General features: G+C 45.2%; 7 protein-coding genes across 7 annotated transcripts; 6 read left to right on the forward strand and 1 right to left on the reverse strand.

The window, feature by feature from the left end:
• The first annotated feature begins 3,349 nt into the window (after positions 1-3,349).
• BCIN_02g03230 (hypothetical protein) lies at positions 3,350-3,742 on the forward strand. Its single transcript, XM_024691234.1, has 2 exons — positions 3,350-3,493; positions 3,548-3,742. Exons 1-2 carry the CDS (start codon positions 3,390-3,392, stop codon positions 3,696-3,698), a joined length of 255 nt encoding a protein of 84 aa, XP_024547004.1. The 5' UTR covers positions 3,350-3,389; the 3' UTR covers positions 3,699-3,742.
• Positions 3,743-5,729: 1,987 nt separating this feature from the next.
• On the forward strand, positions 5,730-9,151 carry BCIN_02g03240 (hypothetical protein). The gene is made up of 2 exons (XM_024691235.1): positions 5,730-7,035; positions 7,134-9,151. The coding sequence occupies exons 1-2, from the start codon at positions 5,966-5,968 to the stop codon at positions 8,878-8,880; spliced, it is 2,817 nt and encodes a 938-aa protein (XP_024547005.1). The 5' UTR covers positions 5,730-5,965; the 3' UTR covers positions 8,881-9,151.
• A 3,826-nt stretch (positions 9,152-12,977) lies between these two features.
• BCIN_02g03250 (hypothetical protein) lies at positions 12,978-14,445 on the forward strand. The gene is made up of 2 exons (XM_001547610.2): positions 12,978-13,163; positions 13,220-14,445. Exons 1-2 carry the CDS (start codon positions 13,118-13,120, stop codon positions 14,242-14,244), a joined length of 1,071 nt encoding a protein of 356 aa, XP_001547660.2. The 5' UTR covers positions 12,978-13,117; the 3' UTR covers positions 14,245-14,445.
• Positions 14,446-14,482: 37 nt separating this feature from the next.
• Positions 14,483-16,425, forward strand: Bmr5. Its single transcript, XM_024691236.1, has 3 exons — positions 14,483-15,727; positions 15,779-15,944; positions 16,089-16,425. Exons 1-3 carry the CDS (start codon positions 14,858-14,860, stop codon positions 16,187-16,189), a joined length of 1,137 nt encoding a protein of 378 aa, XP_024547006.1. The 5' UTR covers positions 14,483-14,857; the 3' UTR covers positions 16,190-16,425.
• A 294-nt stretch (positions 16,426-16,719) lies between these two features.
• BCIN_02g03270 (hypothetical protein) lies at positions 16,720-19,119 on the forward strand. The gene is made up of 4 exons (XM_001547607.2): positions 16,720-17,048; positions 17,135-17,620; positions 17,674-17,806; positions 17,860-19,119. Exons 1-4 carry the CDS (start codon positions 16,853-16,855, stop codon positions 18,914-18,916), a joined length of 1,872 nt encoding a protein of 623 aa, XP_001547657.1. The 5' UTR covers positions 16,720-16,852; the 3' UTR covers positions 18,917-19,119.
• A 220-nt stretch (positions 19,120-19,339) lies between these two features.
• Positions 19,340-20,677, reverse strand: Bccfd1. The gene is made up of 2 exons (XM_001547606.2): positions 20,519-20,677; positions 19,340-20,462 (listed from the first exon to the last, which is right to left on the reverse strand). The coding sequence occupies exons 1-2, from the start codon at positions 20,549-20,551 to the stop codon at positions 19,566-19,568; spliced, it is 930 nt and encodes a 309-aa protein (XP_001547656.1). The 5' UTR covers positions 20,552-20,677; the 3' UTR covers positions 19,340-19,565.
• Positions 20,678-20,728: 51 nt separating this feature from the next.
• Positions 20,729-24,438, forward strand: BCIN_02g03290 (hypothetical protein). Its single transcript, XM_001547605.2, has one exon. The coding sequence runs from the start codon at positions 20,984-20,986 to the stop codon at positions 23,996-23,998; it is 3,015 nt and encodes a 1,004-aa protein (XP_001547655.2). The 5' UTR covers positions 20,729-20,983; the 3' UTR covers positions 23,999-24,438.
• The last annotated feature ends 199 nt before the right edge of the window (positions 24,439-24,637 follow it).

Here is a 24,637-nt window from a genome sequence, read left to right on the forward strand (position 1 = left end):
AAGCCCAAAGGCATGGAACCTGTTGGAGATGGAACTTTTGTGGAAGGTATTACTTGGGTGCTTGAGGAAAACTTACGTACTGAAGGAAGATTGCCAAATGTTTATGCCTTCTTAGTGCTCCTTCTCGATGTTGGCATTAATATTGGTTTTGTCATGAGCAAAATCACATGGCTCACTCTCCACTCCACTCTGATGTACCGCAACTCAATTACAACGGTATTTCAAAGACCCCTCCCGGGCTATTCGGCAAGCACGTCCGACGGCATTGTGACTGGCCTTATCGTTGACTTCGTGGCACCCATGGAGGGCCATTTCCCACCCCTGAAGGCTTGGCACCAGACCCGAACTGCTTCTCCATATTATCTGCAGTGAGGAGTGTAGATAATTTTGGTTGGTACCAAACCTCGGCGCTTGTCCCTGCAGGCAAGAGGCACAGTCGGGTCATCCTACCAGTTCTTTGGATATCAGTTTCGGTATATTCCTTTGGCATGGATGGATTTGATCATTTTCAGAACAGAGCATACTTCTTGCTGACCGCGCTTAGCCGTTGGAGTAAGATTGCTATCGTTGGCTCCACGGATTCTTGCGGGAATACCACGTTCTACACCAAACGAGTCGTTGGAATTTCACGAAGGTCGTGTCCCAGGATGAGATTGAAGATTACCCGAACAGGTTATGGTTGCGAGGAGGCAACAAGCAATATGGGGAGGGGGGTCATGCTGCGGCCCGTTTGCGGCACTGTAGAGATATGCACTCGGATCCGAATCCGGAAATGTGAAATATGCGTCTCGTCCGGCTCTTGGGAGAGGAAAAGAAAGGAAATTGTCTATATGAACAGGGGACATGTACCGAAATGAAATACTGTGGTTGCTTTTTTTCAATAGACGAATCGCTCTTGGCACTCTTTTCACCGTTGGCGTTTTTTAGCATTTGGTGGCTTGAGATGATCCTGCGAAACCCCTGAAGCGCGGCTCTTCTGGTATCTCACGCTTGCATCTTCTTGTTCTTTTGCTCGCTTCTACCTGTACTCATGATTGACATTTCACCATTTGTGACGATCAGCCGGGAGCTGATGGATGGGATGTTTGAGGCTTTGAGCACTTGGGTGGATCAGTCAAACGTTCTTTTTCCTCTCTCTCGTTTGCGTGTAGAATCCAGACAAGTTTTACCAAGTACATTAAGCCTAAACGAGTTGGAGGTCGTCGGAGCACGTCCCTGATCAGGGCAAAGGGCATCACCTGCATAATTCCAAGTTATCGAAGCGTTGCCTTGGGAAGCAAGATATTGTTTTAAATGTTTGAGACGAGATTTGTTGTCAAAGGTCAAACGGAACATGTGAATCAAATGTCGTGGCCTTTTTTCTTGTGATCGCATAGGTGATATACGGCCGCAGAGATAGGTGTGCGCGACACTGTCTATTGGCCATGAGAGGAAGGGCTGCATTCAGACTGCTCAGCGACGATCTTTCCACCATGTCTTTGGTAGATCCTACTTACCCGTGCCTATCATTATTCAGCACTGTTTTATACGGCTCTTTCAAGATTCATTTCGGAAGCACGATGACCGGTGATTACTCATGTGTGCTACAAGACTACGAGTGGGATCGGTGGATAGAAAAGGAAAGGTTGTGCAATGACGACAAAAAAGCGGACAGTCGGCGACCAATGTCATTTGTAGGACCCTGAGTAAGAGATTGAACAGCAGCTGTCAGGATTTTGTAATGAGTGAGTGGGTATGTACGGAGCTGTGTTGTATCGTGTTGTATTGTGTTGTACTATGAAGTTTGAACAGACTGCCTCCTACCCAGGCATGTGTGAGAACTTGGAAGCCTTCCTCCCTGTCTCCTCCGTGCGAGAAGGTATGGCACCCTCGTCCAGACGTGAAGACTGCGTGGAATTCTACTGCAAATCTCGGAACTTCCACCCAAAAGATAAAGTGCGGATTACTCATTATTTCCCAATAGTCAGTCGGGACCGAGCGTTCTAAGTACCGAGGGAACGGGCACGGAGTAGGAGTTGGAGTTGGAGTTGGAGTTGGAGATGAGCCCCAGGGGATTTGTTGCAACTTGCAAGATCTTACGTTGTACATTCCGTTCGTAAATTGGAAATTGCATGGTAGCGGGTTGTGGGCGGCATGGATGTTATACGTCGTATAGAACCAACCGTTCTGGTTGCTGGTGGATTCGTCCGTCCTGGTGGTTAGGGGGGTAAACCTGCAGGTGGTACGATTGTAGAACGATTGTTAATCCCAATGCAGCAAGATGCCGAAATGTACTACTCAACTTGGATAAGGAAGAAATCCCCATCATGAGCAATAAGCAAAGAGGTCCCTTGGTGTCTGCCCAAAGTAGCCAAACGTTTCATCCAGGTTTCCCTTTTCGCCATCACCGAGCGATTTCTGCATGACAATCCATAAGAGTGAAGAGGCATGTTGCAAAATCAATAGTGGTCGAGGACGATAGAGAAGAACAGACGGAGCGAGAGCCCATTCTAACCACCTGCCTACCTGTGCCCATTCCGCCTTCCCCAAAATACTCCCCATCTTATGACCTACCTAGGTAGGCAGACATCCACGTCGCCTCTGGCAAGTACAATGCACATAGATCTAGAAATGCAACGGCCGTAAGAAATCCTGGCGTACCGATTTCCCGTGCCAAAGAAGGTCGGGTAGAAGCATTATATGGAGACGTGAGGCGACGGGAAGTGGATGGCGTTTCCCCCATGAACCTGAATACTTGCTAACTTGTAAGAGCACCTGCGCAAGCACTAATTTCGCATTCGCTTGCACTTCCACTTCCACTTCCACTACTTGCCCTTCCACTTTGCTCTCCCCCGGGGTTTTGGCAGATGATGGTGCGAAAGGGGAAAGTGGAAACCGATGGAGATGGCGATGGATGGAGATGAACATTGACAAACTCAAAATTTATGGGGACGGACGGCAGTGGGAATGGTAGCTGGGTACTTGCAGCTTTTTTCTGGAGCCCGCAACGAGCACGCCAAATGACAGGCAAGAATTAATATACCGCGTGCCGTTATTTGGTACCGGACATCGAAGTATCACCACTCGTTAATTATGACGGAAGATCCCTCTCGCGCCGAGGAGCACATTGTCTCCTCCGTCCGCGATACGAGTGCATCCATCACACACAGTAAAATTGTCATGTAATGAGATCTCGCCATGCCACAGCAACGTACGGCTGGATTCACACGATGGATGGACTTCAACATAAGGATCCCCTGCGTGCATCGGCCGGTATTTGCTACTAGTTGATGACAAAGTGTGTCAGACCTCTTGCCATTTGAGAAGCCAAACGCGCATCGGACTATTAAGTGTGCCAGCTACCGACTACGAGAAAGTTTAAGAGGGTGCCGGCGTCAGTGGGTTTGATCATGTCGCTCACAGCTTACCAGACGGCACTAAATGAGTCAAACTTCATTCTAATAGCCGACGCACCAGTGACTTATGCATGTTTGAATAATTCCAGCTGCAAAGTGTATGTGCATGCCAATCGTTACAGTTGACATAAGACGCTAAACGATCTTATCAGTTTCTGGGCAAGAAATGGGCGATGGGCGATGGGTGATGAGCAGTGGACAGTGGACAGTGGGTGCACCGGTAGACCGACCATGATACAATGGACAATCAATGTGAACACTGCCGGCAGACAAACAGATGCGGAAGACACGTTCCTTTTTTGAAGTTGGCGCCGTCGTTTATCTGTCTCGTGTGGGCAATGTAGCCAACGAACTGACTCTTCTTCGTGTGAGCACGTCTATTTTGGTGTGAGTGTACACGCCCGATGCTACGTCGAGACATGCCACCATACACAGGAAGGGGTAGATGGATAGATAGATGGATAGATAGATTGATAGATAGATTGATAGATTGGGAGCAAGAAAGCTAGGAAAGCCTTCCCTCCCTGATTGGACGGTATTAAATCAATATATTTGGCCTTCCCAATATTTCTTCCTTTTTGCGAGCTGCTGCTGGCCTCCCTCATACCTTGCCATGCCACGCTTTATTCCTTGCTGTGCAAGACTACCCATCCCCCGGTTACGCCCCCCTCCCAAAATTGAATACCACTCTATCTCAGATTTCTCTCAAGAAGCTTGGTGCAGAACATGGCACCGCGGTGGCCCCAAATGCAAATAAAGTTTGCAATATCATTTTTTCCACATTCGGCATTCGCATTTATCAGGTGTATTCGTGTGCACATTCAATCTCAGATCCGTGTAAACTTAATCTGAATGGAGGATTCCGCTAAGTCTGGAACTAGTCCCCAAGCTCCATAGCACCCATCGCCCATGACCACCGAATGAGAGACCAAGGGCAAGGGGCTTTGGATGGTTTCTTTGTTTATTTTTCTGTTGTTCCATTGTTCTTGTTGTTATTTTCCCATTTGTCCATTGCACAGCACCTCTGAGCCGCCACGGAACCATGGATCCAACCCTAGCTCCGTGGACGTAAAGGGATCACTGCCTTTGCATACCCCACAAGTTCGAAGTTTTGCACCGTCTTTTTTTTTTTTTTTTGGCCCTTTCCCTTCATCCTGTCGACGGGCGACCCAGTTATCCTGATGCCGAACCGCGCGAGGGGACGAATGATATATTATTGCGTCCAAATTGGCTCAACCGGGCTGGATGGATGAGGGTGGGTGTGGGTGTGGGTGTGGATTGATATATGGATATGGACTGGTATGGACTGGTATGGACTGGTATGGACTGGTATGGACTGGTATGGACTGGTATGGATATGGATATGGATATGGACATGGCGATGGAATGGACTGTGATCTCGGACTAGGAAAAGCAGCTAGATGGTTAAGAACTTATTCGAACACACTACCACACTACCACACTCCCACACTCCCACACTACCGCCGTGCTAGCATGCTGGTAATTTCTGACTCCTGGCCCGATTACCGGTACTAGAGGATTATTCGTTACTAAGGACTTGATTACTCCTTGATTACTCCTTGCACTGCTCCGGACATGCGACCACTCTGCTCGCTTTTCCCTCCTCAATAAAAATAAAATAAAAAGCTTGGATTCGATGTGATGGTGAGATTGTGTGGATTTCTAGATCGATTCAGTCTTGGTCCCCTAGTCGTTTTAGTCTTTTTAGCCTCTTCTTGGTCTCTTCCTTTAAATCTACGCAGCAGATAATTAATCTTTAATTGTCACATATATTCACAATCCACCTTTTCTTGCACGCCAATTTTTTCACAGAGCATCTTCGTCGCTTTTTTCGCCCGTTCCCTTCAACCTCTTCCCACATATACACATAACTTATAAAGGCCCGCTCTTCAAACAAGCCCTTGTTTTTGGGACCGGCTTTCTGAACTGCATATTCCTTCTGCAATTACCAGGTTTAAATCCTTGACTCCATCTTTTTAACGCTTGCTATACATCTCTCCGTCCGTCCTGCTCCAAATACCACCCGTCTACCACAGGACTGCTACAACACACCTGCTGTCACTACCACCACTACCAAGCATACTTCGACCACCCTCGCACGAGCTTTTGCTTCCAGAATAATGGGTTTGTCCGAACTTGTGGTCACAGCATGAGCCACACGTTCAATTTTCCATTGCCGACAGGATTCATTGATACCAAGATACCTATCACATCTCAACTCTCAATTCGGGTCCTCCTCGTGTCATTGTTACATTGTGCTTCCTCACCAAACCCACGATATATTCCAATCACTGTCCCTGCCTCTCCAAATAAGACTGGCGGTGCTTCGTTGCGACTGCCGTTTTGAAAACAGCTCGACGACCCTTACTCGAGGTCAGCTGAATTGGTTCAGTATCGAAGCAATTACAGCATCCTGATATATTTGACACAAACCGTGTCTGTGCCACATTGCTACCTTAAAGGGAAGGATCTATACCGCCCTTGTACAAATTTTAAAGACCAACCATATACCCTCGTCTAATCCCAAGCTTGAGTATACACTCTCAAGAATGATATTCTCCCAACCGCCCACCTCACCTTCTCACGAACTGGTAAACACAGCCAAGGATTACCCTCCCCTTCACAATACTTCTGAGCAGCAAGTAAACATTTTGCGCGAGAGAAGTGACAATAACACTACGCTATCACGCTCTCCCGTTTCTGATCTCAAAGGACCTTTCGACCACGGAAGGAGAGGTGACATGTACCAACCAGCCCATAGTGCAGCTCCTCGAGAGCAACTCCCATCAATAACTAGTCTGTTTGGCGGTGCACCACCTCCAAGTAGACCTGCGCAGTCGCCATACTCTGAAAGACAGAGTCCAATCTTTCCATCTTCATCCCCTCAAGATGGCCGTCTACCTACTACACCTCTACATCAAGACCGCTCATTTGATGCAAACTTTCAACGTTCAGCACCTCCACGACAGTACACACACGCCTCTCGACCAGACTCGCTCGACAGGCTAGGCTATCCTGCTCCATCTAACCGTCCCAATGTGGGATCGATGCCAGAATCTCCCCGATACGCACCTCAATACCCGCACCATGACCCACGACAAGGTCAAATGCCTTCGGGCAATAGTTGGTCACCTCACTCAGAGTCTCCTCGCCAGGATCAGTTTCCAGCTCTGAGAGCTCATCCTGACCAGTACCGGCATCAACATCAGGTTTCTAGATCTGAACACGAGTCTAGACAATTCTATCGTGATCATGCCCCAGCTCCACGAAACTACCTTCCCACACCTGCTGGTAATGTAATGGGCGAGCCTGTGACGGTCAAGGATGGTCTTGGACCCAAGATCTGGACAGGAACTCAATTTTTACCTCGTTTCGTTAGGCAAGCCGACGTTGCGGGTGAAGGAATGTGCTATTTCTACGACGATGGAACTCACTGCAAGACAGTTATTGATGGAGAGAATGTGAATGCTCATTGGGGAGTCACCAAAGCGGGGAAGCCAAGAAAGAGACTTGCAATTGCGTGCATCACTTGTAGGGAAAAGAAGATCAAATGCGATCCAGACTACCCTAGATGTGTGCAATGTGACAAGTTTGGCCGGGTGTGCAAGTTTAAGAATGCGTAAGTTACCATGATCAAAGTAGCATTGATGTCACTTGTGCAGATCTAATTCTGCCTCATAATTTATCCCACTTTTGCTGATGGTAGTCTTTCAACAGTCCCCGAGGAGGTCACAACTCTCCAGACACGCCGCCAGCTGACTCGGAAGATAGCCTACCTAGGCCAGGTTCTTCTTTAACTGACGGTGAATCTTTCAGAGTCGAGGAACGTGAAGAAAGCCATTCAGTCTCGCCGCGACAAAACTTACGCCGAGCGAGCCCGGAAGTAGAGCAGCATACCAAGAGACAGCGCAACGGCTATAGTGACTACACTCCAGTAGCATCAGAAGCTTCACCACGACTTTCTGTTCAAGACCCAACATCTCCGAGGGCTGCGTGGGCGGAGCCAGCGAATAATCGATTGAGTGATCATACCTTACAGGCAGAGTGGCAAAATGACCCGTTCCACTCTGCAAACACAGATCTCGCCGTCGAGCTTTTGTCGATTTTCTTCAAATATGTTCCAGAGACAGCCTATTTCATGTTTCCAAAAAATCAATTCACAAGCTGGGCTCGTTCTACCAAGGATAAGTCTTTGAATGATGTTATGCTCATATATTCCATACTTGCCCTTGGAGCAGCTTTCTCACCTCGATCTCAACACAAGCATCTGGCTGCACGATATGCTGAAGTCGCCAGATACGCATGCGACAGGCGCCACGTTGGAATTCAATTGGTTCAGGCTCGCTTGTTGTTGGCTTTATACTATTTTGCCATCAACAATCCCAACGATTCATGGGATTTCTGTGGGTCCGCTGTGAGAGCCGCGACAGGTTTGAAGTTGAACATAGAAATAGAGAAGAGCGACGATGCTTACCGCAAGAGTTTTCCTTTCGGGCTCAACTTCAGTGGATACGCCGAATGCAGAAGACGAACCTTTTGGAGTTGTTATCTCATGGATAGATTCAACGGATTCTGTTCTGGACACCTAAGCATGATTGACCCAAAACACGTATACCTTCGTCTACCTTGCGATGAGGAGAGCTTTGAGAACCAGGTCAATGTTCAAAATCCTCTTTTTGAGGTATCAAATCCGCGATCTCTAGACTATCCACGGACTTTGAACCCAATGGCATATCTAATAAATGCTGCAACGATTTGGGGTGATGTTATGTCCAACATATACAGCAATTCACAACGACCGCAACCAATAAGGGGCTCTGATTTCAATGAGTTCTACCGATCTACAATGGAACGTCTCTCAAGTTGGAAAAGCACATTGCCAAACCGCTTTGCTTTCCCAGCGGAATCGATGGAAAGAATGTCCGGTGGTGGAGAACTGGGCATCTACATGACGATGCATGCAGTGTATTACAACACATTCATGAAGCTCCATCGATATGTTCAACCTTACAACCTTGACGAGTCACAACATTCTCGTTACATTTCTATAGCCGAGGAGCAAGCGAAGAAGTTCTTGAAAGTCATGGATTTTGTGGCGAATGGTCGTGAATCTACCGGCATGAGATCGCCAAGCTCAACTACTTCCATCAAATTCTCCTCGCCATTCGTGGGATATGCTATTATTTCTGCAGTCGATATCCTCTCGGCTAAAACACATAAAGCTTCATTACCCTCCATCATCGACTCCTTCTCTGGTGCACAATCGGTTATTTCCGAGATTGCACAGTTTTGGCAGATGGCAAGGATACAGGAAGCACTCATCTCGGGACGAGTGAGTGACTTGATGGATATTGATCGCAGGAGTTGGTCGGCTTCTGCTAAACAATCAAGCGCTGGAATTTTTGAGATGAGAGAACCGTTGGAGAAAACTTTCTCTCGTGAGAACGATGGCATTTATGCATAAACATAAATGTATTTTAGGAGGGGTTCTTGTACATTATTACATTTTTATTATATTGATGATGGGTCCTTTAAAGGAGAATGGAATGATACCAAGAGGCGTTTGGGATTGCTATGCATTTGCATTTTGCATTTTGGATGGTTATGAAAGCATCTTGCATAGCGAGGCAGCGGCATAGGTATGGAATACAGTACATACCGGGTTCTTAGTTCTCAATCAATTTACATCAATAGCATTTTATTTTTCACATCGAAATCTGTTTCATCTTGTCCCAATAGTCATACTCTGTATGGATTGTGTATATACAAACTACATAATATTCTGCATTCTTCAGCTCTTCAACCTGGCTACTGATAACTGACAACACAGTATTCATTCTCGATTACGGCGACTCAACATCTAGGAGCACATCTTCACCAGTTCATGTAATATTCTCACAAAACATCTGATCCTTCCACCACCGTCTCAAACACTTCCACTGTCCACCCTTCAAACATTTAACCGTCCAAACCCGAGCACACCCCGTCCCTCTCCAACTCAATCTGTTCAAAATCGATGATCTTTCAATGTGGAGAGCCAACTTCCCTAGCACCCCACAAACCCACAAATTATCTACACTACGTACACCACTAATGGTACCACTGCCACACTCCTACGTCCCTCGAGTTTCACATCCGTGTCTATACGCTTTACGTCAAGATCGACTGATTCTGACGTTTGCCAGTGGGATAAATGCAACCGATGAGCCAAGGTGCTAAGGTACACACCAGAAACAAAATATCTCCTAGACCAATATCCATCTGGCTTCTAGAAATGCCGAGCTGAGCATGGGATATGCAGGAGCCGCTCGGCAGCTGAACGCTCTAACTGCCTTTGGAGCGCGGAAGCGATGGCAAAGCACTTCGTTTTTAGAGTTTGCGAGAATGCGACGCGCTTTGGGTTAGTGAGGGTGGAGATGCTGGTTAGTGTGTACCGGTGGGCTGGGATTTTTGTAGGGGGGGGGAAGGAGGACACGTAGAGCGGGATTGTTTGTTTGGGATGGGTGGGTGTATGGATCTGGGATTGGGGCAGGGCAGATGACTCGGTAGTGGTGCCGACGCTTAGGCGGTAGATGAGGTGCTAAGGTTAGGGGGACGGGAGTTGGGAGACGGAGTTTTGACGTGGGCTTTTTTTTTTTTTAACACGAGGAAGGCGAGGGAGAGCTGGATTGGGATGTGCAGTCGGGTAGATAAGAGAGGAGGCTAAGATAGGGAGTTGGCGTTGGCGTTGGCGTTGGCGTGGGTGTTGGTGTTGGTGGGTATTGACTCTAATGAGGCGGGAGTTAGGATGGAGCTAGATGTGAGGAGCAGGTAGCGCACCATACATAGAGGAGAGGGAGCGGCTTGAGTGCCGATCAGGTGATGCTGCAAAACGAACTTTGTTGATGATTGCCGGATATGCGAAGGAGAAACCCCGAGAGGTTCGAGCTCTTGATTAAGAAGATGGAGGAGTGCTGGTGAGAGAAATGGCGTAGTCTAGAAGTGATGTATCAAGGAGTGACTACCTACTCGCTCGATATTCACTTTGCACTGAATACCTCTTGCCGCATGGATGGTTGGAAAATACGATTCAACCCTTTTCAATAGCGACGGTCCCAGAAGGAAATCACCCATTTAAACTTTCAGGTGCGGTGTACTAGACAGAATATTGTGAGAATGTTATTACTTGATGGAAGTCTAATTTGAGAGAACCCCTGCTACATCCAAAACTTTACTATAGATTATATATAACGTGTTTTATCACCGAGTGGATCATATCACCGAGTAAATCACTTTCACCTCAATTTATTACTTTAAATTTATATTATTCAATAACAATTGAATCAATTGATTAAAACTATTAAGAATCTAATAATCTAGGATCTATTATATTGTTTTGATAAGTTCTTGAATTATGATTTGATTTTCTATATTTATTATAGTATTTATTAGAAGATGTTTCTTTAATAGGATTTTTTTTATTTTGATGTTTGTTGTGTTGAATTTGAATATCAATTTTTTATTGAGATAATATATTAAGAGTTTTTTATTTAGTAAGTATTTCTTTTTGATGTAATTGAGTTTTTTTCGTGTGTTGATGTTTGTTTAATGCCTTATTTGCTACCCGAAGTGTACAAATCTCTATATTTAAAAGTGTATTCTTATAAGCTAATCTCTCTGTATTCTTAGCTAGAGCTAGTACAGTCTCAAATATAGGTGTAGGAGAGCTTGATTGATAACAAGTTATTCGAGATTTAATTAATGTTGATTGAGAAAGAGCTTCAATTGGGTTGCGAGGGGTTTGAGAGATCTATTGATCTAGATTGAAAGAGGGGGGGGTAGGTGTACGAATTCGAATATCTAACTTCGAAAGTATAACTTCAAAGCTAAATAATATTAAACCTGTTTTTCGAAACCCTGATTTTATATTCTAAAAGATAATTGATTTTTTGTATGTAGTTTTAAAAGCTATAAAGAATTCAATCTTTGAGATATGATTGATATGTGCCTTGATAAATTTATCAATTTGATTATTATATGAATGTTTTAGATTACTAAAACAATTTATATTAAATAGTTGAATTAGATAATTTGAATGTGGTGGTAAATATAAATATATGATGTTGTTCTTTTTATAGTATGCTTGAAAAGTTTTTGATTTGTGGTTTTCATGCCCATCTAGTATTAACATTCGATATTTGCCCTTTCTTCGATTCTTAGTATATTTATCGAATGTCACGGAAAAAACCTATATCCCGCGTAATACCACGTGGATCTCACGTGACTGTAACTTCGCACACTTCTTGCAAAGTTATATTGATCACTACGATCTCCCTTGTAGACGTATACACTCTTATCAAATTAATCACTAAGAGCTCCGCTCATAGTGATCATATCCACAATCTACAAGGAGATCACAACTACCAATTCAGGTGATCCCATCGCCTATTCTAGGTATATATATGAGGCTTGATCCTTCTGATCAATCCTCAAGTCAATCTAGCATATTACTACTTATTATTATTATTCCCTACCACAGTGATACCAAGTGACGTAGCTATTCCCGTGATATCGAAGTATTTCAATCATTCTAAATCCGTTTCGTTATTTGTTTATTTATTAGATGTAGGTTTAATAATCCAATCCGCAGGAAAATCGGTTTCGGTATATCAATTGGAAAGATGGACCTGTTTTTGAATTATTAGAAATGGGGGTATAGTTTTATCCTTCCTATTACCACATATAATCGCTGTAGTCCATTCTTTATTGCCTGGTTGTATTGCTTTACTTCTACTATTTTGTTCAGCATTAGTTATTACTATTCCGGGGTATATTATATCCATTATAAAGCCTGTTTCGTTGAAGTTGTAGAAATCACAATCGAGAATATTATATTTCGCTTGTATATTTGAAACTAATTGAAACCATTTCTCAATAAGTTTAGGATTTTTGTAAAAAGCTTTTTGAAAGTTATAAATACGATTAAAATACGTTTTTAATTCGATTCAACGCTTTACAAATCGATACATCCAAAACTTTCTAACACGTTTTGTATTCTTTGATTCAAGAATATGATTTACTATATCTTTTATTATTTTAAATTTAAATGGAAATCCTTTTGAATTTATATCAAGTATATATTGAATAATCATTTCCTTTTTTAATTATATAAGATTATAACAATTTGTTTGAGTTTCGATGCAGGGGGTAAAACTATTTATTCTATAATTGAGTATTGTATATGGTAAATTATATAGTTTAGTAGTTTTTCGAATATTAAGTTTTTTATCTTTTTGAATAGCTTCAATAGTTAAGAGTATTCAAGCTTCTTTATTATTCGATTGCATTTCAATTGATTGATAAAACGCGTATTGAAGTGAGAGATCAACAATTGAAGTGAAAGTGATCCACTCGGTGATATGATCCACTCGGTGATAAAACACGTTAGTCTAGATTATAAATTAGAGGCAAACATTAAAATATGAAATCTAGCAATTCAGTAATTCATCCATGGATGTCGTTGTGAATGCTGAAGCCTTGCATACGAGGCATCAAAATTCTAGATTTTGGCGGTGAGAAACAGGCAGGCAGAATGAACTTGTAGTATCAGAATTTCTCATGATGCTTTCATGACATGCGACGAGAGTATTGAATCTTTTTGTGCATGACCTCAGGACTTGATATCTAATTCACCATGATGCGATGAACCTTCTACAGCAAGAATGGAATTTCCTTCCAAGCCGTTGACGCAACTTACTGGATCCAATGGTGTGTAGAACCTTCGCATCCACCAGGGAATCGTCAAAACTAATGAATTACCAAAGGACCGGTGCACGCGTTAACATACTCATCTTCTCCTTCGCTGTATATCCTCACGGGCTCTGCTGATCGCAATATCCGATTATATAACCCTTTGCGATCCGCAGCTTCTTCTCAACCTGTCGCTCCCCATCAACCTCCCAAACCTAGCCAATTGATCCAAACCTATTCTGCGCATGGCTATGAAGTCCTCTCTATTGCAGTCGCGTCCACAAACGCTACATTTGCTTCATGCGGCGGTGACCGCAGCGTGTTTCTCTGGGATGTTCAGACTGCGAAGACGATTCGAAAGTTTGGGGGGAACAATGGACATACGTCTCGGGTTAATAGTGTAGTGTTTGCGGGCAGCGAGGAGAGCTTGTTGATTAGTGGAGGGTTTGATAGGAGCGTGAGGATTTGGGATATTAGAGCGGGGAGTATGAAGCCGGTGATGGTTATGGAGGATGCGAGGGATAGTGTTAGTGTTGTTTTGGCGGGGAAGGGCGGAGATGAGGGGTATGGGGGTGGGGAGTATGAGATTGTTAGTGGGAGTGTGGATGAGAGGGTCAGGTGGTATGATATTAGGGCTGGGAGGCTGGAGACTGATGTTATTGGGCGGAGTGTGACGAGCTTGATGAGGACGAGGGATAGGAGGGGTGTTCTGGTGGGGAGCTTGGATGGGTGTGTCAGGTTGATGGATAGGGAGAGTGGAGGATGTTTGAAGACTTATAAGGATGAGGGATTTAAGAATGAGGAGTTCAGAGTCAGAAGTTGCTTTGGGGGTAATGAGAAGTGGGTGCTGTCGGGGAATGAGAATGTCAAGGGACCGGATGGAGAAGTGGTGGTTTGGGAAACCTTGACTGGAAATGTTTTGCACAGGATCAAAGTTGAGGGTTCGGAAGTCGAAGGCAAGAAAAAGATTGGTCGGGATGGCAAAGAGAAAGAGCGTACGAACGTTATCAGTGCCATTGCCTGGAAAGAAAATGGCAAAGGAGACCAATGGTGCTGTGCTGGTACCGACGGGATAGTTACAGTTTTCGGACCGTCATGAGCTCAAAATGTGTTGGTCAAATTGTGCTATTTAACCCTTGTCCATATGGGCAATTCAAAGTCACTTTTCAGAATGCCGCCATCTAACACAGGCTCTAGGATGAAGTCGGCCGCCAAGCTCCATGCACCCTTCTTCCCCGGGGGAAACGACCATTCCTTAGCAAGGCAGTACACTTGTTCGGCCAAGAATTTCAACAGCGCAGGTCAAGTGTAGTTCGTTTTGAGCTCAGCGGCTTATTGGGAACAGACAGAGATTTATTCTCTTCCGTTGTCAAAGTTAAAGCATGGCTCCAGTTTATTGACAGCGAAGTGTTGACAAATCGTGAGGCCATTACATACAACACATTGGATGTGTCATTTCACTGCATCAATAACCTCCGATGCATGCAAACCGGCAGTCATGCAGAATTGCTTTAGTGGCGGAATCATCCGAACCATCCGATAAGCATCTGCGGGGAACATTTTGATAACGACAACACATCTGTGGCGCGGGGAGGAGGCAACAACTGCATTCTTCATCAATCTCATATACCAATAGATACTCAGTTAATATTCTGTATACCGTTTTCTATGATACCCAGTGTTCTCCAAGACAATTGAAGCCTCATTCACAGATGCCTTACCCAAACGTCTTTCATCTTCCAGGGGAAGATATCTCACCTTCCACAGACATTAAACCAGCAGCCATATCCCAACCTCTGATAAACAGTATTCCGCCTGATCTTCTTCCCCGGTTCGACCCCGTCTTCGCAAAATATCATGCGCATTACTCAGCGGGACGATTGGCCACCCATCAAATTCCAATCAAGGAGTTTAGAGCCAATCCTCGCAAATACAACATCGTTTACGGGCGTGCTATAGCACCTGACGTACATTCTATCACTGATGTTCAATGTCCAGTAACACCATCTAGCGATGGAAAGAACAGCATCACAGTGAGGATTTTCGAACCAGCTCCAACTATTAACGAAGGAAAGCCAAGACCCGTGTATATCAATTTCCACGGTGGGGGATGGGTTTTCGGGGGCTTGGAAACGGATATGGAGTTTTGTAAGAGATTGGTTGGGGAATTGGGTTGTGTGGTCTTTGATGTGGATTATAGGTTGGCGCCGGAATATCAATGGCCCATTCCGGTGGATGATTGTATTGAGGCTTTTAAATGGATTGAATCGGATGAGATGGTTCAGAAGCGAAATTTGGATAGGCAGAGGTTTGCGGTGGGAGGGATAAGTGCGGGGGGTATGTTGGCGGCGGTCGTGAGCCTTGTTTGTAGGGATGAGGGAATGCCGTTGAGTTTTCAGTTGTTGGGCGTGCCGGCTGTGGACTTGGATGGATATGGGGCGAATGGAAAGCTGACGGAGGAGGGATGGAATAGGTACCCTAGTTATAGGGAGATGGAATTTACAGTGCCGTTGCCAGTGGCTAGAATGGAATATTTTGCGGCACAATTTCTGGGGGAAGAGAGGGATCGGGATACTTATAATGCAAGTTTTCGTTACCCCTTAATGTTTCACACGTTAACGAGTGGGTGATAGAATTGGAAAGTCTCCCCTATGCTAGCGACTAACTTTGAGGGGTTGGCACCGGCTCTCATTTTGACGGCGGAGATGGACCCTTTGAGAGATGAAGGTAAAGCTTATGGGGAAAAGATGATCACTGCAGGTTCTCATGCTGAAGTTATTTGTATGAAGGGAATGCCTCGTATGTATAATCGGTTCTTTTCGTGCACTCCCTATTTTCACAGTCTATCTGCATGTTTCTTTTACATCCTTCTCACTCCTCAATTGGGTTTTACTTTGGTCTTCGACTACACACGAGGAAAGCACTGACGGTCGGCCGTTCTAGATACTTTCATGATGATGGATGATATTCTCGAGAATGGCAAAAGGTACAATCGTGAAGCAATTCGATCACTGGCTACTGCTTGGGGCATCGCTGTTAAGTAAGGCTGGATTGGAGTCACCAAGATTCATGGATGCCGAGTTCGAAAGAACGGTTAAATGATTGCACTTCATAATGGCGTCTTTCTGTGGCTCGCCGTTTGCAGACATTTGGACATTGCGAATAGACAGGGTTAGATAGAGCAATCACCACATAGCACCTTTATCGAAAGTGACGATTAAGAAACTCGGGGTTTAGACAGCATTTGCTCTTGTTAGAAAGGTTGTGAATTGATGTGTTAGATTTGCTTACTGATTTTCCAAGTCGCTCTGTCGTAGTCTAAAACGTATAACTTAGAGTTCGGGACTTATACGTATCTCAATGGATTACTATGAAAAGGAGCATCTCTCTTAAATGCCCCAATGTTGCCTCTCCACCTTTAAGCTTCGGCGGAGTAACGGAATAAGGGACGGTCTTTCGGAAAAGCTTATCGATTCGGTGTAACTAATCATAGTGGGAACCCCTAGATCTTGCTTTGTAAACTCCTGTGGATTTCACTGATACGTTATCAGTAAGCAAATATTGGTACGAAGTAGGAGGTATCTAGGTAGATAGAATTCGAAAGTACATTCTCCTTTTCTTCATAGATCGTATCTTATGATCTGTTGTGAGTACTGATTTTTTTTGACAACTGATTGTGAATACTTGCATCTTTACCAATATCTATCATGGCGAATGGAATGGAAACCCCGGAGTTCCTTCTTGCGAATGGAATCAAGAACATGTCCCAGCAAGATGAAGACGCCAGGCCTCCGTTGGATTTAAGCCATCATTTCTCGCGCGTGACGGTGGCACGTCAGGAGAGCACCATGAAAAGTTTCTACAAGTTCTTTCAGATCCCCGGAATAGGAAATTTGGCGGGAGGTAAGCTTCAATGTTCACGCTGGCATTCGCCACTACAACGCTGCTAGCTACTGCACGTCGACCAATATGTTAATCGATTGTCTCAGGTCTCCCCAATGCGGCATTCTTCCCATACGATACGCTAGAAGCCCAGATAGCACAGCCGGAAAGATTCACGCCCAGTCCGAATGAGCCCCATGGGGCGGACGAGCTTTCCCAGAAGCTCGCCGCGACGACGATCAAAAAGTCGTCGGCGGAAGCTTCGAGACATTTGCTAATTCCCCACTTATCGACGGCGCCAAATCCGCTGCAGAAGATTGATTTGACGACGGCGTTGCAATATAGTCAGGCGCAGGGATATCCGCCGTTGTATTCTTTTGTCCGACAATTTGCGCGCGAGAATCTGCATCCGAATATTCCTTATAAGGGCGGGGCCGAGATTCTCTTGACGTGTGGATCGACGGATGGGTTTTCCAAGGCGATTGAGGCTTTGAGTAATGTTTGGAGTGAGGAGAGAGATTGGGTTAGAGAGAGGCCGGGGATACTTTGTGAAGAGTTCGCTTATATGACTGCGGTTCAGGCTTGTAGACCACGTCAGTATTCACGAGGCGCAAAAATGGGGAGATTGTACTAATACGTGGTTTAGGGGGTATACAGGTTGTTCCGGTTAAGATCGATCTTGAGGGCATGATCCCCACGGGCCCTGGCAGTCTCGAAGATGTACTTGAGAATTGGGATGATTCGAAGGGTAGAAGACCTCACATGATGTATACCATCACGTAAGTACCGTCCTACTTTTCTTGTTATGGTTAATACTCACCATTTAAAATAGCATTGGTCAAAACCCCACCAGTGGTACTCTGTCCATTCCAAGACGCAAAGAACTTTACGCCATTTGCAGTAAGTATGATGTAATGATTATTGAAGATGATCCATATTGGTACCTCCAATTTCCATCCGCCGTCGGACTGCAAGCAGAAGCTCGCAATGAGACTTTACCCGAGCCAGAACCAGTGCACACGTTCAAGAACTCCACCGGTTACCCATATCTTGACAGTCTCGTCCCATCATACCTAAATTTCGATTACGACGGACGTGTCATCCGCCTCGATACATTTTCGAAAACGGTAGCTCCGGGATGTCGTCTCGGTTGGATAACGGCACAGCCAGCTATTGTAGAGCGTCTTCTACGCATCACGGAATGCACCACTTCGCCGCCGTCTGGGTTCGTTCAAGCAATGATCGCGGAATTGGTCATGGGTCCTCAAGCTGCTTCTGCTGATTTCAGCAAGAAATCCAGAAGTGAACAACTTGCATTCACAGGCTGGAAGACTGACGGTTGGGTGCGTTGGTTAGAGGGCTTGAGAGGCACCTACGAAAGACGAATGAATAGAATGTGTGCAGCTCTAGAAGATGGTCGTTACCTTGTCAAGCAAGGTACTTCCAAAGCCATCTCCGATTCCGAATGGGCGGTCATTACCAAGACCAAGATGTATTCTTTCGACTGGCCACGCGGTGGAATGTTCGTATGGATCCATATGCATTTCGACACTCACCCATTGGCCAAACAAGTGCCTGGGTCCAAATTGGCTAGAGCGTTGTGGATTTTCCTAACCATGAAACCCCATCTCGTCCTCTCGGCTCCTGGCACGATCTTTAGTCCCACTCCGGAGATTGCGGAGGAGAGGGGTTGGCAATATTTCAGATTGTGCTTTGCGGCTGTGGAGGAAGAGGAGGTGGAGAAGAGTAGTTTGAGATTTGCAGAGGCAGTCAGGGCTTTCTGGATGATTAAGAAGAAGGAGGATTTGGATGATATTGATGTCGAGGCAAATAATGCGGGGGCTATGGAGGGTGAAGTGAGAAATTTGGGCATGAATATGGCTTGCTAGATGGTTGGATTCATGATGATTTGGTAATATAGGGGGTGGTATATTTGATAGTTGAAACATGAAGAGGCGCTTTGGATTTGGGTTGGATATTCGAACACATAATATAAGATAGTGTTACAGGGTATAATTCACGTGTGCTTGTTGTGAAGTCTTGAGACAATTACAGAAGATTCAAGAGCAAATCAGAGATGTTACCCTTTTCAAGCCGACCGAGTCTTTCCACGAGGTGTCTCTTAAGCGAGAACCATAGGGGGTGCTTGCTATGAATTTAAGCATTTAGCCCCGAGCGATACGTTACACAAGCTGGTAGGCGCATGGGAGAAATCCGCAATGATTAGTTCGGATTGGTGAATTGTTAATGTCTGTGATACGATCGGACAATAACTTGCTATTCCGCTGAATAGGCTTAGGTGAGGATGCACATAGTTCAAATGACAATTTATTTTGACGTTAATGACGATATCTACCGTGATAGTCCAATTCATATCATAATATCCCGGTCGTATAATCATTTAATACCTAGGCACTCATTGTAATCATTCGAACCCATCCGTTTTGGACGCCAGCTTTGTCCTTTTAGCGGCCGCCGTGTAAATGCTCAAAATCCCCAACACCAGCAATTGTGCCACCTACCATGCCAAACTAAATCTCAAGCACTCGATGCCTCTTTTGGAACTTTTCCTTCTACAGCATCCATGACTTGTTTAGTGATGTCCTGGAATATTGGACATAAAGAACAGTCCCGATATTTCTCTACCAAAAGCCCGTCATCCCCGACAGCATTAGCATCGTTTTGGGCACCACTCATGTCTTTTCCATTTACCAGCGTTCCTTCCGGATATACTGGTTTTCTGCCTGCTTCTACCAACATTCCGAATTGAGGATCAATTGGAACTCTTCCCAAGAATTGTACTCCAAAATCTTTGGCCATAACCTCTCCACCCCCTCTGTTGAATACGTTTGTACATTCCGAACAATTTGGACACACAAACCCACTCATATTCTCCACTACTCCGATAACATGTATTCCAGTCTTCGTACAGAAATTTAATTCTTTCCTCACGTCTGCCGTTGCCACCGCTTGCGGCGTCGTCACAATCACCGCACCGGCGACTTGACCCGGAAATGCATTCTTGAGAAGTGTTTCCGCCAACGAAATATGTTCGTCCGAGGTACCAGGCGGGGTATCAATGAGAAGGTAATCAAGTTCGCCCCATAGCACATCTGTGAGAAATTGTCTAACCATAGCTGTTTTCTTCGGTCCGCGCCATACTACTGCATCGCCTCTTTCTCGCAGTAAAAAGCCGAGAGACATGCATGATAGGGCACCGATGGAGGAAGAGGGGTCGGAGGGGTGAACGGGGACGGGAATCCAGCCGCCGGGTGCTTGGGTTACTTTGGCAGATTCGAGGGAGAAGAGACGGGGAATGGAGGGTCCGGTTAAGTCGATATCGAGGATCCCGACAGAGGATCCGGCGAGAGATAGGGAGAGGGCAAGTTGGGTTGTGACGGAGGATTTTCCAACTCCTCCTTTACCGGAGAGGACCTGCGAGGTTCGTTGTTAATTGATGATGAGTACTGTGATTGTATTAGCATACTTACAAGAACAATGTGTTTCACTTTATCTAGAGACATCTTTGGAGATATATGAAAATCAGATTAAAATGGCAAAATGTATGGTTCTAGTCATCGTCGCAACATTTGAAATATCATCAAGACATCGATAGTTAGAATGATGAAATTCTTATCGCTTATCAATCCGATGTTGCTAATCAATTACTGTTGATCCGCTGAAAACCCATCACTAACCTGACATTGGGTCCATGACGCTTTTAGCGTGCATTCCTAGGCTTTAGCAACGTTACGGGGCCGGGTCTTACAACGGATGAATTGTCAAATTGATGACCCTGAACCCTTGGAGCTCGAAATTAATACGAGTAACAATACTACAATACACGAAATTGCGCTCTCCTAGTCAACATAAGCATAAATACTATATACGGACGGATCTGCGGATGATGGTCGAAAGAATATCAATATGAAAGAGGCTTTCAAAGGGGGATGTGAATGGATATGGACGACCCTTGGGGCTCACCGTGGGCCGACGAATTGAACAATGACGATGGATTGGGAACTCGGAGCATTGACAATGTAGCAGATGGAAGTCGGGTTGGAAAGGCGAGTGAAGCTTTAAGAAATAACGTTAACGCGACTTGGGGTACTTCGGACGATGGGTTTGGGGATTGGGGAGAGGACACGGGGAAAAAGAAAGGGGGTCTGGGTTTGGACGGCGCAGCAGAACAATGGGATACACCGAATCGTGGAAGAAAGCTGGAGGTAGTAAAGGATGATGTTGGATCATTATCGCCTGGTTGGGGCAATTCTTCTCCGAGTCCTGCGCGTGAAGTTCCGAAATTATCACCGAGTCTCCTGGCGGAACCTGTTGCAATTGCTCGACAACCCTCTCCGGATCCCTGGGCAACCGCCGTCTCTTCTGAGGAGTCTGTGACCGTTAAAGACAAGGTTAATTCAGGGGCTACGACTACAAATCGAGAGCCCTTTCAAGAGGTCGTCGAAGAAGCCACTGATGAGGACTCTGAAGTAGAGTCTCCCGAGGTATTCGAGGCAATTGTGCCGCAACCCGAGAATTCCGACGAGACAAAATCCGAGCCAGAAGAACTTCCCGTTGATGAAACAGCTCAAGTGGCAATAGGTGGAATTGATACAATTAATGAGGAAGCAATTGGACTCGGCATTGATTTAGAACCCAAGAGTGATCTATGCACCGAAATCGTCGAGGAAGAACATCATGGATCGGACGACACTGTTCTGCCATCGACACAGGTGCTCGAGCATGAATCTTCGCGACCATCTTCTTCGCCATCTGATATAAGTCATCATGACGAATTTCTGCCAGAGTCACCGCGGACATCTCTAGATGAAGAACCGAAAAGGTCTCGAACTACCAAAATTGTGTCGCCGACTACCCAGGAGCCAGTCGAAGACTTAGATGACCTAGCCAAGCCAGAAGACGAGCTTGTTGTGGAAGATGTTGAAGTAGAGGAGGAAATCGAAGGTCCGACGGAGCAAAATAACGAACATGTTGCTATAACAAAGTCAGAAGTTTCAGAGGATGATGAAGTAGAAGGGAGCTCCAATGCCGAGGAGCCAGATGATGACGAATTCGGAGATTTTGGAGATTTTGAGGAGGGGTTTTCGGATGATGGTGAAGAAATTGTGGAAAATAACGATTCGATTAAGCAGCCCATTTCTTCCGAATTGGCTACACCACAAAACGAATCTTCGGACTTACCGAAAAGACCGACAGGACCCGTTGACTTCTCTATCGACCTGACATCTGTGAAGACGTTGTTCGGGGAAGCCAATGAAGATTACGACGAAGCAGTTGAAAAGATTTTTATACCCGATACTATCATTGCTGATACTTTCGCATCTACCGAAGAACGAAAGATGTGGTATAGAGTATCAAGGTATGGTACTATGCGAAGGTACAATACTGGAGACGATGAAAACTATGTTCGGATCTCATGGGGTCCATCTCAGGTTAAGCAAGAGACTCAAAAGACAGTGGCCAGATGGATGGAAGAAGATCGAAACAATGGGCATGTTAGTCTTGGGGGTACAAGCAAAGGTGGTTCTCTTTTTGGCTGGAATGATCCAAATGCACCACCTGTTCCATTAGCAACAATTCTTGGCTCAAAACGAAAGAGTGTGAAGCTCGAAGCGAAGGTAGCTGCTAAGGAATCAGTTGATGTTCCTAAGAAATTGTCGAAAGAGGTTACTCGAGATCGATCCAGGTCCAAGTCTCGTTCATCATCGAAACCGAGAGAACACAGCTCGACGGATTCAGTGGACTCAGGTGTTAATATAAAACCACCGCCACCGCCTCCCGTGGCACAGTTTGGATGGGCTTCGTCACCAGCAACGCAGGCCGCTTCTGGCTTTAGTAATACTCCCCCAGACACAGGATCTTTTATGAAGACCTTCACCCTCCCGATGAACTCTACTTTTGGAAGTTTCGGGCAATTAAGTCCTGCGTTACCAAGCCCAGCACCCAAATCTCCAATAGAACCACCTCCAAGCTTTGCCCAAGCGGCTAAGAAACCCCGACCTATATCAATGCCACCCCCATCTACAAACAGCTTGAACGGCAAACCTGCCAGTTTAGCCTTCATTTCTACCGATTCAGATTCAGATGACGATGACGACGATGATGAATGGGGCGAAATGGTCTCCTCGCCCATTGTTACTGAGGCTCCAAAGTTTCCCACCAGAGGCTTGAGGCATAAGAAGTCGATGAGCCTTGGAGATTCGCTTACCAACTCTACTACTCTTCCAAATCCTCAGATTACAAAACTTCAATCTGGATTTGGTCTAAATCGAAAATCAAAACTCGAACAAATTCTTGGGCTCCCTAAAAGCCCTACAACATTGCAGTCCCCACAACTATCCGGTACTATTCCATCTCCTATATCTTCAAATCCTTCGTTTGTAGACTTGTGGTCTATGCCCGCCAGTACTCCAGTGCCAATTCAATCAACTGCGCTACCCCCTCCGTCACCGGCACCATCAGCCACAGCATTTTCTGACCGCTCGCCCCAACCGATCTTGTCCTCACCATTAAATACAAGCTTTACAGATACTTGGTCTCAACCTCCTCCCCCTAGCATCTCTTCTGTATCAGCCCCACCCACCACAAGTACTTGGTCACAGCCACCGAGTCCTTCGATACAACCTGCCTCAACTAGCGTGCAGGATCCATGGGCGTCAGTCGATTTCTCTTTCTTTGATGCGCCAACTCCTTCTCCCGCACTCGCAACAGGACCTGCCCCTAGATTACTATCCAAACAAACCATAAAACCAAGACCACAATCTTATCCAGCTCCACCAAAACCTAAAACTGTTACCTTCTCTACTCCTCCTCCTAAATCTACACCCTCACCTTTGGCCCCTGCCTACACAAGTCATGACTCAAAAACCAAGTTTGAAATGGAGCAGGATGAGATTGTAAGGAGAATCGTGGGTGGCTTGCCCAATTTGGGATATATGCTTAGACGATGAAGTACTAGATCACTTGGAGAAAGTGATTCACGAATCTGAGGGGCTTTTTGCACACATGTATGTGATGTGTACAATGATGGGAAATAGAAAAGAAAACACAATCAAACAGTTTGTATAACGGAAACGATAAATTCCACGAAGAGGTATAACTTCTAAAGATGCCAGGACGATAGATAAGGCGTGATGGGGAATATTTAAAATATCAATACTTGGGAGTCATGGGGCGAATTGATGGGATTTTATGGGATTGTCTGCATAGCTTGCATGGGCGGTGGACGAGGGATTGGTAAACTCCACATCCCATGAGATGACAATGAGTCTCGTAATTGGATTAGGAAACTTCTGGATGTTGTTCGCTCGGTTGAATACCTTGCTAGATAGGATGGATAAATGAAGATGGAATATGAAGATAAAATTTGATACTGAATGAATGAAGCTTATGAAGTGATATGTTTTTTTTTTGTTTTTTTGTTTTTTCATGCGAAAGCATGGTATGGAAAAAGAAGAAGATTCAATTATATGTGACTTGATCGGGCATAGGTTCATTACATATGATGAGACATTATTTAGCAGCAATGTAAGATTGTCTGGAGTCTTGGAAGGCGACTTTGCCTTTGGTGACTGTGCGCGTGGAATTGA

The sequence above is a fragment of the Botrytis cinerea genome, chromosome 2, assembly GCF_000143535.2.
Source record: "Botrytis cinerea B05.10 chromosome 2, complete sequence".
Lineage (NCBI taxonomy): Eukaryota > Fungi > Ascomycota > Leotiomycetes > Helotiales > Sclerotiniaceae > Botrytis > Botrytis cinerea.

Bases quoted from the DNA above. Each gene is read 5' to 3' on its own strand.
- BCIN_02g03250 (XM_001547610.2), top strand. From the start codon at position 13,118: ATGGAATTTCCTTCCAAGCCGTTGACGCAACTTACTGGATCCAATG. The intron at 13,164-13,219 runs GTGTGTAGAACC...GAATTACCAAAG, and splicing joins GCAACTTACTGGATCCAATG to GACCGGTGCACGCGTTAACA.
- BCIN_02g03270 (XM_001547607.2), top strand. From the start codon at position 16,853: ATGGCGAATGGAATGGAAACCCCGGAGTTCCTTCTTGCGAATGGAATC. The intron at 17,049-17,134 runs GTAAGCTTCAAT...CGATTGTCTCAG, and splicing joins AATAGGAAATTTGGCGGGAG to GTCTCCCCAATGCGGCATTC. The intron at 17,807-17,859 runs GTAAGTACCGTC...CATTTAAAATAG, and splicing joins CACATGATGTATACCATCAC to CATTGGTCAAAACCCCACCA.
- BCIN_02g03230 (XM_024691234.1), top strand. From the start codon at position 3,390: ATGTCGCTCACAGCTTACCAGACGGCACTAAATGAGTCAAACTTCATT. The intron at 3,494-3,547 runs GTATGTGCATGC...CGATCTTATCAG, and splicing joins AATAATTCCAGCTGCAAAGT to TTTCTGGGCAAGAAATGGGC.
- Bccfd1 (XM_001547606.2), bottom strand. From the start codon at position 20,551: ATGTCTCTAGATAAAGTGAAACACATTGTTCTT. The intron at 20,463-20,518 runs GTAAGTATGCTA...CGAACCTCGCAG, and splicing joins AAGTGAAACACATTGTTCTT to GTCCTCTCCGGTAAAGGAGG.
- Bmr5 (XM_024691236.1), top strand. From the start codon at position 14,858: ATGCCTTACCCAAACGTCTTTCATCTTCCAGGGGAAGATATCTCACCT. The intron at 15,728-15,778 runs GCAAGTTTTCGT...AGTGGGTGATAG, and splicing joins GGGATCGGGATACTTATAAT to AATTGGAAAGTCTCCCCTAT. The intron at 15,945-16,088 runs GTATGTATAATC...CGGCCGTTCTAG, and splicing joins TTGTATGAAGGGAATGCCTC to ATACTTTCATGATGATGGAT.
- BCIN_02g03290 (XM_001547605.2), top strand. From the start codon at position 20,984: ATGGATATGGACGACCCTTGGGGCTCACCGTGGGCCGACGAATTGAAC.
- BCIN_02g03240 (XM_024691235.1), top strand. From the start codon at position 5,966: ATGATATTCTCCCAACCGCCCACCTCACCTTCTCACGAACTGGTAAAC. The intron at 7,036-7,133 runs GTAAGTTACCAT...GTCTTTCAACAG, and splicing joins GTGTGCAAGTTTAAGAATGC to TCCCCGAGGAGGTCACAACT.